This window comes from Castor canadensis, chromosome 6 (genome assembly GCF_047511655.1).
Source record: "Castor canadensis chromosome 6, mCasCan1.hap1v2, whole genome shotgun sequence".
NCBI classification, from domain to species: domain Eukaryota; kingdom Metazoa; phylum Chordata; class Mammalia; order Rodentia; family Castoridae; genus Castor; species Castor canadensis.
The window spans coordinates 168,528,638-168,545,498 of NC_133391.1; the positions used below are offsets into that span (position 1 = coordinate 168,528,638).

The window sequence follows — 16,861 nt, forward strand, 5'->3', positions numbered from 1 at the left end:
TCATCACTGCCGCTGGCTGGGTTTTCATCCACTCATTTGCCATGTGTTATTAATTTCAAAGACAGACTATACTGTAGTAAAGGCTTAAGCATTCCTCTTGTAAAAGCCCTTAATGACGATTTTAGACCTTTTAATATCATTGACAAGAAAATTAAGCCCCTAAAACAGTGATGAGTCAAGATGTTGTGTTTACAGAGGCCTGTTATCACAATAGACTCTTAAATCAATGGAGCAATAGTGTTGAGCATTTTAGTATTCACCACAGTGAGAAACTGAGGCACTGGGAGGCTGAGCCTCTTACCATGATGAACACAAAAGGCTACCTGGACCATGCAGGTGAAAATAAAAGTGAACAGACTTGTGCCTCAGGCAGGTTCCTCTGCCACTGTCTGTGGAGGTTAAGCAATCTTCAGGAGTGTGGTTTGAGAACCAGCATGCACCATGGCACAAACATCACATTCTAATTACTTAGATAATAACACTTTTAACACTCTTGGGAGAGCTTGGAGATCATCTATTTTAATATCCACGTTTTCCCCAAAATAGGGATTTGAAACAAATGGGAGTTTTCAGTGCTGGAGTTAGAAGACCCAGGAATCCGTGATGGGTTCCTACCAGCACTGAGGACAGGGCCAGTAGACTGTGCCTTCTCCACCCTAACCTGCTGGAAAGCCATACCAGTGACCCTTGTGACAGGGAGGATAATCATAGCCAAGGGCCAATGCTGTTGAAAGCATCAGATTTGATAAATTTCCCCATGGTACTTCACTGGGCAGCTTGTGCTATTGAGTTTTAATGTATTATTATTATTGTGCCATAATTTTCCACTCAGCCCTCCGCTTGGCCACTTCCAAGCTTTCACAATGACAAGTGAGAGGGGAACATGAGAACACATTCTCTTTGAGGCCAGAGAAGTTAATGAATAAAAGAGCCTGGATTCTATGTAAGCTTTCGCCTCTGCTCCTATAATTGGGACAGTTTGTTGAATGGGTAACATATGGTAGAGCACTCCACAGACGACTTCCAAATTAGCCCTTTCTAATAGAATTTAAGGAGTCAAAATGACCCTGGTGACCAAGAGGAATTGCTAAAAGTGTTGTTGACAGCAATAGATGTCACAAGCAAAGCCACCAGCTGTCACATACCTTCTGCTGGTGTCCTGGGCTTTTTTTTTTTTTTCTCTTCTTTCCCCCCATTGCTTTAGAGAAAAGCTCTTGAACTTCTAACTTACCTAAATCAGGCCAGACTGCAACACTCCAGGAGGCTTAATGAGAGACATGAGTTCAATCCCTGGGGTCCCCTCTTCCCTCTCCACCCATCCTACTCCCTTTCTGTCTCTCCCTCCAGCTTCTCCCTAAATCATCTCCCCAATCACAGGTACATTATAAAGCATCTCTTGAAACTGCAAATTTAGTCTCAATAGTGGTCTGTTAAACAGAGGAACAGCAAAGCCTTCAGGGAAGATAAATAGCAGGATGAGAAAGAAGTTTATTCTCCAAAGTCTTTGATGTAAGAAGAATCAGTTTGAGCTGATTTAAAAATCGTTCTGACTTGTGCCATAACATTTTCCTTTCAATGAGAGATTTTTCTGTCTTTCATGCATCGTCCTGTGTTTACCTGCTTTCATGCCGGGTTCCTTTTTTGATGCTAAGAGGATGCTTGAAATAGAAAATCAAGTTGACACAAAGCCTTTGGGATTAGCAGCCCTGAAATCTTGAAGTGGACAAGAAAGATCTAGAGTGACAAAGACTCCAGAGATGTATCCTAAGAATTGGTTTTTCTGGTTGATTTTCACAACCTGTGTTCCTCTTCCATCCCTCCCTGCCCCCATCATCAGGTAAAGGGCACTGACTGCCTTTTACCACATCCCAACCAATGAGGGAAGCACGTCAGGATTTGAATCCATGGCCCCTGCCCATTCAGCCCTGAGCCTGGACGCAGGAGACGTGGCACCATCCACTCGAGTTACCAACAGCTGGGCTCTCTTCCCTTCCTCTGTAGAGTACTCACGTTACCTGTCTTCAGTGGGGCAGCTACGTGCTGGATATCTAAAAGAGAAAGACAAGGTGGTATGCTTTTTAAAACTTAGCTCAGTTTAATTATTTTCTCCTCATTAGTCCTTTTCAAAAAAAATGGGTATTTTATTTCCCTCTTCCTCTGATTCCTCAAGGCCAGAACAAAGGTGAAAAGATCAGCTGTGTCTGCAGAAGCTTTTCTGCAGAGGATCAAGGCTCTATGTTTTGCTGGTCGTGTGGTCTCTGTCACAATTCTCTATTCTGCCAGTGTAGCCTGACAGCATCTGTAGGTGACAATAAGCACACAGGCATGTTGGGGTCCAGTAAAATGTCCACAAGATACAAGCTGTGACTTGAAGACCTCAGTTACCAAGCCCTCTTCTCAAGGGTGGAAGTTATTACAACTGGTATTTACAGAATTCCACACTCCTCTTCAGGGAATAGCAGCAAATACTTCTTCCTTAGGCACTGTCTTAAGAGCCATGTCTATAAACTCACTTCACCTTCACCATAGCCCTGTGAAGCTGGTACTCTCATCATCACCCCCATTTTACAGGTGAGGAAATAAAGGCACACAGAGATTGAGCACACAGCTAACTCAATGGCAGACTGAGGACTCGAACCCAAGCCAAGCCAAATAGCTGTAGAACCCATGCTTGATATCTCTGGGCTGTGTGTCCCCCCAGCACTGTAAATGGTACTGTACAGCATTCACTGTGCCCTGGGTGCTCTTCTCAGTACTCACATGGTGCATTAGTACCCCGTTGCTGCTGGGACAAATAACCACAAACTTGGTAACTTTAAAAGAAACATACTTTTACTACCTTATAGTTCTAGAGATGAAGAGTCTGAAATGAGTCTCATTGGGCTAAAACTGAAGTGTCATCAGGGCTGGTTCCTTCCGGAAGCTCTAGGGAAGAAGTTATTTCCTTCTCTATTTCAGCTTCTAGAAGCTACCCACATCCTTTGGCTTGTGGCCCCTTCCTCCATCTTCCATCTTCAGAGCCGGTGATGATTGCTTAAGTCCTTCCTACATCATACCCACTGAGCCTGACTCTTAAGCATTCCTCTTCCTCTTACAGGATCCTTGTAATTACATGGGCTGCCTGGATAATCCAGATAATTTTCCTATCTGATGGTCAGCCAATCAACAACCTTAATTCCATCTGCAATCTTAATTCCCCCTACAACAGCACCTAACACATTCACAGGATCCAGCACTACGGATGTGAATACTTATCACACACAACACTGTGCTGACCCACTCAGCAACCTACTGTGAGGTCCTGGTATGGTCAGAGTACTGGGGATGGTGGATGCATTGTCCAAGGTCACACAACTCATCCTGAGAAATCTCGGATTTCTCTACAGAGCTCTACATGTGCCCTTAACACTTAACCTTTGCTAGAAAAATAGGAATGGTGTTCATCTAAAAAAAAAAAAATTCAGTATAATGAAAATATTTTTGCCTCCCAATGACCCCAAGCCCTCCCTTGCCCTGGTTTTCACCTTTGCTTCTTTTACACCCAGAAGTGGCCTGGTGGATGGTACCTGTTAGTGATCCCCACTAGCACTAAGCAAAATCCATTATCTGTGCTCTTCATGACTTAGACTCCTCAAGCCCCAGAAAGGAACTGTCTGTAAATGGATGCGTTTGGGATCTTTTGTGGTTGTGAATTCCTCCCCTCTCACAAGTGAATTTCCATCAACAGTGGCAGATGTTTACAGAAGTAACTGTTGGTGACGGGTAGTTTCTTTGCCAGAAGAAATAGTCTCAAGCCAAGTGTCTCTAAACTCTTCCCACTGAGGCTCTCAGGAGAGTCTTTAGAAGCAGGCTAAATCATGCAAAGAGAATGTGTATGTGGAGACCAGTTGCCTGTCTGGGGTGGTGGCATGGAGTGCTGGTTAGTTTTTATTCATGCCTCTTCTGTTTTCCATTTTCTTTTTTGGGGGGGTCCTCCAGACCGTTGAAAACTGTGTGTGCATCTTAAGAAACCTCTCATACCGGCTGGCAGCAGAAACGTCTCAGGGACAGCACATGGGCACCGATGAGCTGGACGGGCTGCTCTGCGGTGAGGCCAACGGCAAGGATGCTGAGAGCTCTGGCTGCTGGGGCAAGAAAAAGAAGAAGAAGAAATCCCAGGATCAGGTGATGCTGGACGCTCACAGCTGCATGCAGTTATCCCCTTCCCTCGCTATGGCTTTAATATTGTGCCTGTGTGCATAGATACAGGGCTCCACATTTCCAACGTGAGGTTAAACCACCACTGCACCTGCACAGTTTACCTGTGGGAATTTCATAGCTGAGACGATGGAACTCAGATAACTTCCCCCATGCTTTGCAACAGAGCCAAAATAAGAAGAGTGCTATCCATGCAGCTGGCATGCTCTGACATCCCAGCTCTTACAGTGCTGATTCTACTGGGGACTGACTCACATGTGTGTTGAGGTCCTTGTAGGGGATGGGTGGGCTGCCACGCAGGTGGCAAGGTGCATAGAATAGGAAAAGGAGGTAAGAAGGGAAGCTGAAGAGGGAGGCACAAAACTCAGTCTATGTTTCACAGCAGGGTTTGAAGCATTTGGCTATGCCAAATGTTTACCATTGCAAGTGGAAGTAACAGTTTGAGAATTCACTGCCCTTTAACGGGATGACTTTAGAGGTTTGATCATAAGAGACCACTTAAGTGAGTTCAGAACATTGTGCAGGCCTCCAACACAGAATGGTCTTCACCATGTGCAGCAGAGGCTGGTAAGCAGCCACCCCCAGCTGGGGTGTCAGAACAGTATCTGTCCTGCCCCTGGGACCTCTGGGGGTGAACTCCTCACCTCCAGTGACCCCAGGAAAGGGAGTGGTGGAAAGGAGCTTCCATCTGCTGTTGACCAGGAGCCCTGCCACCAGGGAGCCCCCATTTCCCCCACGCTGTCATCACATGTCCACCCCCCCGTGGACACTTTGATCATACATCCAAATGAGGAGGGTTGTGCCAGTCGAGGACCTGACTGACTCTGGGAGTGGACTACTGAAAAAGAGGCGGAGGCCAGGCACTCGCTGGTGACTCACGCCTGCAATCCTGGCTACTTGGGAGGCTTCGATCAGGAGGGTCGCAGTTCAAAGCCAGCCTGGGCAAATAGTTCACAAGACCCCATCTCCAAAATAACTAGAGTAAAATGGATTAGAGGCATGGCTCACGCAGTAGAGCACCTGCTGTGCAAACACAAAGCCTTGAGTTCAAACTTCAGTCCCACCAAAAAAAGAGAAGAAGGAGAAAGAGGCATGGAATCTGAAACACTCACTGTCACCAGGTTTTGAATTCAAGATAAATATGCAAATACATCCATTTTAATCCCAGCAAACAGTATTTTCCAAACTACTTGATAATTTTACCTCGAGTAAAAGTTAAAGACACTATTTTATTTATAGGAAGGATTAATGTGGATGGAATGCCTTTTTGAAGATACAGTCTTGCTTTTTACCATGCTGGCCTGAACCATGGTCCTCCATTGCTGGGATGACAGGTGTGTACCACCACACCCAGCTTTTTTCCATTGAGATGGGGTCACCAACTTTTTTCTCCCTAGGCTGGCCTAGAACCACACTCCTCCCAATCTCAGCCTCTCAAGTAGCTTGGGATGACAGGTGTGAGCCAGCAGTACCTGGCTGGAATGCCTCCTGAAGTCTAATTCCTGGATTCCTTGAATGCATTTTCTTTAGGTTTTTGGTTCTCGGTTTGCAGCCCCTAAGAGCTTTGAGGTGTAGTCCACAATGTCTGTCTGGCTTACGCAGCCTTTACTTCAGGAGAGCCATGCTCTTTGCCTCTTTAATGGTGCCCTTCCTCCTCTGAGAACTTATCCCCAGCCCCACTTTTTCTCCTGTTATGGGTTGGAGCTCTGTGTCTCTCATTCTTGCCCTAAATGAGGAGCCTTTCAAGAATTAAGCTGCGATTCTTAAGAGGGCTGCTTAAAACCCTCCCACGTGAGGGGTGCCAAGAACAGCCAGCAGGTGTTTAATGGACACCTAGTAGGTGCTGACATTATGTGAGCTGCTGCCTGGTCCTACAGTTTTACACCTGGTACATAAAGGAGCCAGACCATTACAGTTCTGAACTGCCTCACTTTCAAATCAACTAGGGCATGAGCTACCGAAGGTGTAATGGGCTCCTTTTATCATTTCCTTTGCTGTGCTGTTACCACGGGGTCCCATCCCACCCTACTTTCTCTGGAAATGTGTGCCAAAGAAGGAAAATGCACAAGAAGGCATTCCTGCCATCTTTACAGGAATGTGGTGCCACCCAAGCTGCCCAGGATGAGAAGTGCTGGGTCTCACCTGATACCTTCCATCTGAAGGACTGCATCTCCTGGATGAACCCAGGCAACTTGGAAAGACACATTTGAGGACTTACTTAGTGTCAACCTTGGCTGAGGAAGCTTTCCACAGACGTTGCATTCACTCCAGTTTCAGGCTTTTATCTCCAGTGTATGAGCTGTTACAACCCTGTCTGACCCCTGTACCTGTCACTGGTGCCCCACTTGGTAAGATTCTGACCCTAACTTCAAACCCTTCCTCAACTGCTGAAATGTCCTTACATGACTGCAGTTTTTCAAGTGACAGGAGATTAGCAGTTGATTGGGTTCAGAGAAAGAAAGGGAAGGAACATTTGTGGACCTCACCCCATAACACAGACCTTGTCTCCAGGTATTAGCACATTCACGAAACTCTCAATGAGCAATTTCTCAGGCTTAGAATGCTGACCTTGGAATCATATTTTGTGGTGTTGACATGCTCTTTTCTAAGCTGAGTATGATAAAATCATTACTAGAATTTTATGATTTTTGCCAAAAGTCAAAATAAAAGTGTATTTGGTCCACTGGTCCCATTTTTACTTATAGTTTTCTTTTAGGGAAAAAACATTTCTTTAAAAAAGTTTTGCTGAGCAATACATGGTGGTACAGGCCTGTAATTCCAGCTACCCCAAAGGCAACTCCAGGAGCATTGAGGTTTGAGGCCAGCCCAGGCAAAGTTAGCAGAGACCCTATCTGAAAAACAAACTAAAAGCAAAAGGATGGGGGCGTGGCTAAGTGCCAGAGCGCTTGCCTACCAGGTGTGAGACTGAGTTTAATCCCCAGTACAGAAAAACAAAAACCAGTGCAGTGGAATATTGTTCTTCATAAAGAAGCTTCAAAGTTTTTATTTCAATCAAATTATAGTTTAAAAAGGCTTTTTAGCATGCTCTAAATTAAGATAAAACTATTTTGAAGTTCCAGAAAATTCAATACCAACCTTAATGAGGATGTGAACAGATAACAATTATGCTTGTTTGAGAAATCATTTAATGTGATTTGTCAAGTTCAATATATTATAAAACAGTCAAAAGTAAAAGCTATTATGCATTTAAAGACTGGTGCAAAGGAGGCAACGCCTGGGGATATCTTCGAGATGGAGAGGGGAGCAAAACCAGAACACAGGACTGAGTGAAGGAGAGGACTAGGAGCCCTCCAACACAGGGGGGGCCTTCCTACTGGATGAAGGGAGCTGAGCCTCAGTGGTGCCACCTGCTGGGAAGGTTGGTATTTAGGCCAGCCTGTGGTCTCCACAGGGAATAAGCAGTGGTTTCCCCCACACATCTTCTATAATACTTTGTACTTGTGCAGTGCAGGTCACCATTCCAATACACAGTCAAGGACTCTAAGGAGCTAGAGGCTGGCTACTCCCAGTGACAGGAGGGGGCAAGCCCTTGATTTATCACTGTTAACAGGTTGCAGCACAATGAGCAGTTGAAACATTCCAAGTCTTCTAGGACAGAGCATCCTAAGCTTTGCTGACACGGGAACAGCAGGTCATCCTCTGGCCTGGAAACTGGAAACTCACCTAGTAGTTTGCCAAGTTCTAGGTCCACTGCTTTAAAGATGGCTAGATAACAGCTGACCCCTGGAACTTCTACTGCTGGCCAAGTCAGGAGTTTTGTTTTTGGCTGCAGTGCTGAAGATCAAGCCCAGGGCCCAGTGTGTTAGGCAAGTGCTCTAACCACTGTGATACACCCTCAGCCTCCTCAAAGCCAGAAACATTAAAGAATATTTAGCGATTATAGAAAATATAATACAAATTTAAGAAGCTAATATAAAAACATTCGTATTTTATGGATATAGAAATACAAATGATGTAAATATAAATAAAACCTGACCAATTTTGTAATATATGTGTCATTTGCAAATAAAAACCATGCTTGTATGAAAGGTGTTTCTAGAAAAAATGCAGAGGAGGTAATAATTGATTTTTTTCTACTTATATATTTACAGTATTCTACAGTGGTCATTGAATTTGTTACTGCTTCAAAATGTGATTTAAAATAGTGCTCAGAAGGCACTAGGTGACTCAGTGAATGCATGCTTATAAAAATTTATACTTTCTTCTCTTAAACTTAAGATCCCTCGGAGAAAGGCAGAAGGACAATGTGAAACTAAAAGGTTATGTATACACAGACCTCCTGTGGCAGAGGAGCCAGATGATGTAACAGGAAGCAAAGTGATGATGTCATCACTGGTTTAACGATGGTCCTGGAGCTTGCTCTGTTCCAAAAATTTGTCCTGACTCCTACACTTGGCATTGGTATTCTGAATCTTAGAAAAATGCTATTCCATTCTGCAGGTCAGAGTTAGTTCTAATAAAAATGTCAGAAATGTTTTCTTTTAAATCCTTGATAGGGATAATTCAAAAAAATATGTCATAAAAGGTATGTTACATTTCCGCTTTTATTTCAAGAAATAGTTGCTATTGAAACATGTTATAACTGTCTTCCAAGCCCCGACTATTGCTGTATTTGACAACTGTATGCACTGCATTCTGGTCTAAAAGGAGTTTGCACCTCATTCATTTCTGTCTCTGTGTTTACTGCCTCTTGCTGAATTATGATTAGCTGTTAGTTCCTCTTGGCCTTTTGGAGGCAACACTTCACCTAAGTCAGCTGCATGTCTTATGCCAAGGAGGCACCTCACCTGGCAGAATCCTCCTCACCTCCAGTAGGCTTTATGCCTTAGTCTATCATCTCAGGGCAGGGTGTGACCCTATACTGGAGTATATCAGTTATTTACATTGTATTACATATTATACGTAATCTAGACATGATTTAAAGTGAATTAGGAGCTGTACATAGGTCATATATGAATACCACACCATTTGTAATAAGGGACTTTGACCACTTGTGGATTTTGGTATCTGCTTGGGATCCTAGAACCAATATCCTATACTGATACTAAGGAATGACTGTCTATACACCTATAATGTATAGATAATATTTAAGTCAAATAGCAATAAGCTACAAGAAGAAAACAATATACATACTTCTACCATTCTCCTCTATAAATTCACCATTACAATTTATAGCTGGGCATATAGCCTTTCATCCATATTTACTGATAGCTTTGTTCAAGCCTTCAGAATACAATTACACTCCATTGATCCACACTTCATCACTGGTTACAGCATGCCTTCTTTCCTTGCCAGAAAACAGTCCTTTAGGCAGAACGCAGCATATGTACAATGGAGAATTCCATTGTATGGACTGGACCATAACATGGTTACCCAATCCCCTTTTTATAAAAAGACTGTATTGCTTCCAATTTGTCACTAACATAATGCATAACAAACATCTGTGTGGTTAAATCTCACCTCTGTCGTTAGGCACATCTTAAGAATATACTCCCCAAAGTGAAACATCCAGACCAAATGAATGATTCAAGGCTTTTGATACACAGACCAATATTTATCATAATCACTCTGTTGGTGAGAACCTAGGTGGGTGGATTTCATTTTTTATAATCACTTTATGGATCTGCCTTCAGGACACTGCATCTCTCAGATTTTCATTGCCTACTGTCACATGTGGTTTTTCTTTTTTTCCAAGATAATTTTCCTTTTCTTATTAGTAACCACACTTTTTCTTTTGCTGCTCAGTACAATTTCCTTTCTAGCCATCTGCTCCTTTCAGCTGCCACTCATCCTCCTGGCTGGTTCCAGCCTAGTCTCACTCTGCTGTCACCCCACCATATGATAGCAGCTTGTTGTTTCAAGACATGATATATCCTGAGAGCAACAAACCACATGTGCCTATGAAGATGAGCTGTAAAATTTCTGTGTGGCAACTCTCCCTTACTTGTGTCCATGCATGAGATCCATCTCCTATTCTTCCTTACCTCCAAGAGCACCTGAAACTGCTGCTCATTGCAGTGTGTTCACAGACTTAAAACTGTCTCAGCTGTCTCATTTCATTTCCTGTATTACAGTAAGTACTTACACCATCAAAGCCCTGGCTCTTCACTCCGAGACCAGGGTTTCCCAGCTCTGGCACTGGAGATGTTTAAGGCTGGATAATTCCCTGTGGTGGGATTGTCCTGTACATTTTAGGACGTTTACCAGCATCCCTGGGCTCTACCATTATATGCCAGGACCACCTCTTCCCATCGTTACAATAACCCAAACTCTTTCTGGACATTGAAAGTTGTCCCTTTGAGAAGTAAATCTGCCATGGTTGAGTCCAGGGTAACCAGGACAGTCTTTTGAGGGATGAATCATCAGTCAACCAAGCGAGACCACAGGATACCTGAAGGATGTTGGCATGTCAGGGACAGAGCCCCTTTAGAAAGCAAGTCACAGAAAGGACCATTGTCCAGGTAATGACCGTGGTGCTCCCTGTTTGGTAGAGAAATCTAGAAAACAGACATGCATTCTGCTGGCGAGGCCTTTCCTCTTTGTGTTCCCAAGACTCAGCTCAGCAGGAAAAGTTCTTTGCTGAACATGGACTTGTCTGGCTGTGACTGAATCATGTCTAAGATACTTTGGGAAGGGGAACCCAGTGTTTGACACTTCTGCAAGGAAATCTCCACTCAGTGAATTCATTTTGTTTGCAGCACCATGGTACCAGGGCATTGGAGACCAGGGTGGGGCGTTATAAGCTAATTCAAAGGGAGGAGCTGAAATTGCTTTTATGAATATAATAATGATCTATGCTGTGAGTCTCCTTACCTTACATCCCAAAGTCTTTTGTTCTTTTGACTTTCTGATTTTTATCCCTAAGTTATGTTTTTCTCTCCATATAAGACATACATGGCTTCCACTATTCTATCTTCTAATGGGGGTGGAGGGGGAGATGGTGGTGGCAATTTAACCAATGCACAATGTAAACCTACTCAGAATTGTCACAGTGGATCCCCCTGTACAAGTATATCCTAATCAAAACAATCAAAAAATAAAAATCAAGAGGGCTAGAAATTTTGTAGGCCTTTTTTGTTAAAATGTAACAGATTAAAATGAAGATGTTGCACAAAATTACAGAACACTTACTTAACTTCAAACTTGAGGAATGACACTATGAGGAAGAAAGATATTTTTACTGCAAACTTCCCTCCAGCTGGAACAAGATAAACTCCAGCAAAAAGCTCTTTTAAACTACAAATGCCTTTCTCCTCTGTGTTTGCTTTCTTTTTATCTACTCTTCTGGACTTTTAAACTTCATTCGGGGGAATGAAGATATGTAAATACACATGTGCAGAAAAGTATGTGTGTGCACTTGTGGGTGCATTTAACATCTTGGTGATAAAGCAGATAATATCGTCAAAAATACTTTACTGACAGCACCTCTGTTGGTTCCCTGAAAATACTTAGTTTCCTTAGCTGTACTTTGTTGCAGAAATTTCTCTCTCCTGTCTCCATAAAATTTTCCATATATTATTTTCACATTTGAAACTGTCAGTGTTTTGTTATATGTCCTGAAGATATGGTCAAGAACAAACATGCTTTGTATAATGCTTAAAAATTTAGTCCTGCATTCTAAAGAACTAAATAGCTGTGTGGTCAGCATTTTGAGTGTGTTAAAAATTTAACCACAAGCTAGATTTGGTGGTTCATGCCTACAGTTCCAGCACTGGTGGGGCTGAGGCAGGAAGATGTTGAGGCCACCTTGGCTGCATAGTAAGAACTTGTCCCAAAAAATAAAAATAAAGGATTTAGCCACTGGTCACCTTCACTCAATGTACCAGTTTTATAGAAATGTTAGGATAGAAATTTAAATATGTTTATGAATATTGATGATGTTATTTCCATTTTTAAAAAATATACAGGGGGGTTCACAGTGATATTTCCATATATATTATACCCTGGTTTGGTTCTTTCCCTCCATTATTGTATTTCCATTTTGGTGAAAGAGTTGCTTATCCCACAATTTCTCACAGATCCTCTCCTAAAAAGTTAGCATTAAAAATGTTCATGTGCAAAATGGCTTCATCTACTTCCATCTGATCCTACCCTCACCATTACACTATTGTTCTGCCAATGTTAATTAGCTGAGCAAAATAGAGTCAAGTGTGTTAGCATGGCCCTTAAAGAATACTTCCATTCATTTTCATAAGGGAAACCCTATTTTTAATGAATAATTTGTAATATAGCCCTATTAACTCAGTAAAACTTTGAATAAAGTACCCAGGAAATGGTCAGATACATTGACTGCCTGTGAAAAAGTTCTTTTGCTTCAGTATTAACATGCCAGGGTACCATCAACATTCTGAAAGAACACAGAATCCCCTTTGAACTCCATCACTTGTTGCCATCAAAGATTATCTATATTCACACAGGTGCCCTTTTATTTCCTTCAGATTCTCTCTGTAGCCATTTAAAAATGATTGTAATAAAAGGTATTTAAGAATTACATAGACACATGTCAGAGCAGAAGAAAATTATCTATGGGTTTAACCATTTATCTTGCTTTATAGTGTAGAAGTTAAAAAGGAAAGGAAAGTGAAACTCAAAAAAAGATAATGTAGGTCCTTTCCCGCCTTTCATTTGAGCTGTCACTTCTCGTAATGAGCATGAGAACGCTACTTCTAAATACTTGTTGTGTCAGTTCTTACAGGAGAGGAAAATCTCATCCATGTTAAGTTGAAATTTCACATTCTGATTTTTCTTGGTAATATTAGATATTATATGAAAATAATAGCTTAAAATGTTCAAGGAGATGACAAAGTAGAAAATGAAACCAACAAACAAAACAATGAAATATCCACTGTCCCAAGCTGGTTTCCTTTAGATCCAGGACTAGTACCACCTCTTCATCAAAGTTGACAAAGCTACAGAATAGCTGTTGTCTTTCCATAGTGCTACCTTTCTGTTCAGTGCAACAAGCCATTCTCAAATAATAATGAGCCAGGAGTAATGTGGAAGGACTGGTTCACTTTCAATTTCTTTTTAAATATTTAAAAGAGATGTGCTGGTTTCATGGCTAAGCCATTCACAGGTGCAAATTCATCTCTGAGTAGTTGAGATGTGGCTTCAGTTAAAAGAACAAGAAGTTTCATGCACTCAGTGTAATGTAGTATTGGAAGTAAGTGACAAGTTCATGGAAAATGACCTTTAACAGGATGTCCGATTCCCATCCATGGAATGTCATTCATCTCCTAGCTTTAGCCTTGACTTAAACTAAGCTGCATCATATTTGAGAGAAAAAAGACATCATTATTTAACTTTCTCTGGACAATAATTGAAATTATTTGTGATAGCTAAATAACTTTAAATTATCTCTGTGAACACTTCCATTTCATGTTAAAAGAAACAAAGCAAGCCTACATTTTCTTCCAGTGAATTGTCAAAACTAAGGAACTACTCTGATTCTGAAATATAGTTTTGCTTTTACCTTTATTAACATATACATACACACCTGCACATGTATGCATGTATACCAGATATCTGTGAGAAAGCTTAGTCATTTAGATTATATTTAATGTAATTTAGATTTTAAGCAATTACCAACACTAACAAGCTAATTAGTTTAGTAAGATGATAAAGGAATTGTTTTGCTTCACTGTGATTTTTTTCAGAAGTATATTTTTCTCAGGGTTATTTTTTCTAATATATAGAATATTTTATTGCTATCTTCATTATATTCAGTGCTTTTATTTTGACTGTATAATCAAAGATCAGAATCATTATTTCAATTTTAATGTTTTTTAAAAGAATGGTAAGATTTACAATATAGAAAAAAATGAAAGTAAATATTTTATTAATGCATTCTTCTGATCATTACAGGTTATTTTCTGATACTTTTAGTTTGCTGTAAAGCATGAAGTCCCATACTGCTTTGCATCTTTATTGCATTTATCTAAGTTGCTATAGTCATCACAACTATTGTTTTGAATGTTAGACTGGTATTCCTTTGTGAAAATAAGCCATAATTTTTAAATGATGTGTAATTAATTGTTAATTACACATTCTCCTATTATTCATTACATTTGATTCAAAGCAAATTTAACTCTCAGGATTGGTATAAGATCTAGATTTGTCTGAAGTTCACATCAAGGCATATAATAAACCATAACAATTTTCTCTCTTTTATCCCTTCTGTCATTTGTTAGATGTGATGATAGAACCCCAAATCAAATAAATTTGTATTTTGCAAGTTATATCAGAATTTACTACAGTTATGCATAAGTTATCATAATTGTGCATGAGTAATGAAGGCATTGAATTGTTAGTAACTGCTCTATAATAGCTAATGAATTCTAACTATAAAATATAGTACCTTGATCTTTAGCCTTTTTCCACCCTGCCCAATCAACATTAATCCATTTCTGCTTCTTCCTCCTTTTACTAATGTGTTAGAATTGTCCTCAGGGAGACTCTCCCCTCCTTCTGCCAGTTGCAAGAACTTCTACATGTGCCCCATCCCCTCCACTCCCTATCCTAAGCTCTCCCTGGTAGGGATGGTGGCTTTCCTGCTTTCAGTGGCCTCTGTACTCCTGACCCTCCCTGCCATCAATATTCACCAAATGTCATGAATCCTACTTTTGTTTTTGTCTGTGATGTTTGCAAAGGTAACTAGGAAGCATAAAGATGTTAAAGATGTTTACTGTCTCATTTTTCTTCCACCAGTGGGATGGAGTAGGACCTCTTCCAGACTGTGCAGAACCACCAAAAGGGATCCAGATGCTGTGGCACCCATCCATAGTCAAACCCTACCTCACACTGCTCTCTGAGTGCTCAAACCCAGACACGCTGGAAGGGGCAGCAGGCGCCCTGCAGAACTTGGCTGCAGGGAGCTGGAAGGTATGGCTAGTTCATTACAATACAAAAGAAATCTGGAATTATGAGCAAGTCTTTAGAAAATAATGCAAGTATAGTTTTGAGAAATGCAGTTATAGTATAGAAAAGATTTTTTAGAACATTAGAGACAAAAACAGTTATATTGGGCTATTAGACTTAGAAAGATGTTCTTTTAAAAATTTCTTCTTTAGGGCTCAAGGGTCCACTATGAATCCAAAGGAGCAGATGTGAGAATAGCCATTGGAAATGCTGGAAAATGCTTGTATTTCCTTTGTGTATAGTGAGCTACTTTGCTTTTTGTTTTTACAGCACTATCACTGACTGTTAGGGGAGATAATCTCCAAATATTTTATATGAAAACACACATGAATGCTTAAAATGTACAAGGTCTCAGCCCCAAAAGAAAACCCTGTGCATGTATAAATTATGGACTTCCAGGAAGAAACAATTATTAATTATTGCTGGCAAAAAACCCATTAAAGCAAATGTATATCTGTAAGGAGATCAGAAGGACCTTTTCCTCCAAGTCCTAATAAACTGACACTGTTCCTGATGAATTTTTCACAGAAAATTATCATGATACTCATTCTGAGTAGAAAGGGGTTTACCTTAGAAAAGAATTCTTGAGTACAATCACTAATAGTTACATGTGCCAATTGTCTTGTCACATAAAAACGTGTGACCACTTTCAGAAGAAAGAACACATATGGGGGAAATGCCAGAGAAAATCACAATGTTTAGACTTTTTGCCATCTTGTGCCATCCATTTACTATGAAGCCTGGGATTTGGACATTCACAAATCATTCTTTTCCTTGCCATTCACTCTCTTAAAATGATGTTAACGTGGCTATAAATAATTTTCAGAAGCTCAAAGCCATAGATGTACACACACATTATAGTGCAACTACACACACTCCCTTCTGCTTACACCTCCCAATGCCTGCCTTCTTTCCTCTCCATACCCTCCATCTTTCCTTTCTTTTGCTGCAGGCTGAGCTTCAGCATTCCCTCCTTCCTCAACTGTGACATCCCAGCTGATGCGTGAGAGGCTCCCCTCTTCTCTTGAGAGTTTTAGGGATAAGCTAATTGGCCCTTTAGCTCCCTGCCCATAAGGCATCCCCAGTGTTTCTACTTAAAGAGTTGAAGTTGGGTTGGACTGCAAGAGAAGATGCTTGTTGCTTTTATCCAGAAACTGTAGAGAAAAGTTTCAAACACAAAGTCACATCAAGCAGGCCAGAGTGTAGCTTTATATGACTAGGAAGGAGAGAGTAACAAAGATAGTTCATCTTTAAACTAATCCCTAGATTTGATGTCCCTCAAAACTTAACCATAGAAAATTTGACTCCAATCATTGTCCAAACCCACCTGTTCTGAGCACCAGGAGCCTGGGCATATTACAGCACCTCTGGTGTCTCACTTGTGCTCTCCTTAAACAGAGAAGACCGTAGCCGCCTCACTCTGCAGTGTAAGGATCTATCAGACACTGGATGCAAAGATAGGAATAAGATGTTACAGCCTGAGGCATTGCCACTATGTGGAGCCAAGGATCCCACCCAGCTCTCCTGCCTCATGCATTACCTGGACGGATGTGGGAAGTGGGCTCTGGCTGAACTTGAACAGAGGCACAGAGATCTAGACAGTGTCAAATCAAGTATTGCATCTTTTATCTTTTGTGTGTGGGTGGGGGGACTGGGATGTGAACTCAAGGCTTTGTGCTTGCATAGAAGGGACTGTACTGCTTGAACCATATCTCCAGTCCATTTT

At 41.3% G+C, this 16,861-nt stretch overlaps 1 protein-coding gene across 7 annotated transcripts in view; it reads left to right on the plus strand.

Moving 5' to 3' along the window:
* The window catches only part of Ctnnd2 (catenin delta 2), an 858,282-nt gene that overhangs the window by 715,729 nt on the left and 125,692 nt on the right, over positions 1 to 16,861 (plus strand). For all 7 annotated transcript variants that reach the window (XM_074077729.1, XM_074077725.1, XM_074077730.1 and 4 more), the window contains 2 exons: positions 3,979 to 4,164; positions 14,926 to 15,099. In XM_074077729.1, coding sequence (XP_073933830.1) covers positions 3,979 to 4,164; positions 14,926 to 15,099 — 360 coding nt within the window. The remainder of the gene's footprint in view (positions 1 to 3,978; positions 4,165 to 14,925; positions 15,100 to 16,861) is intronic.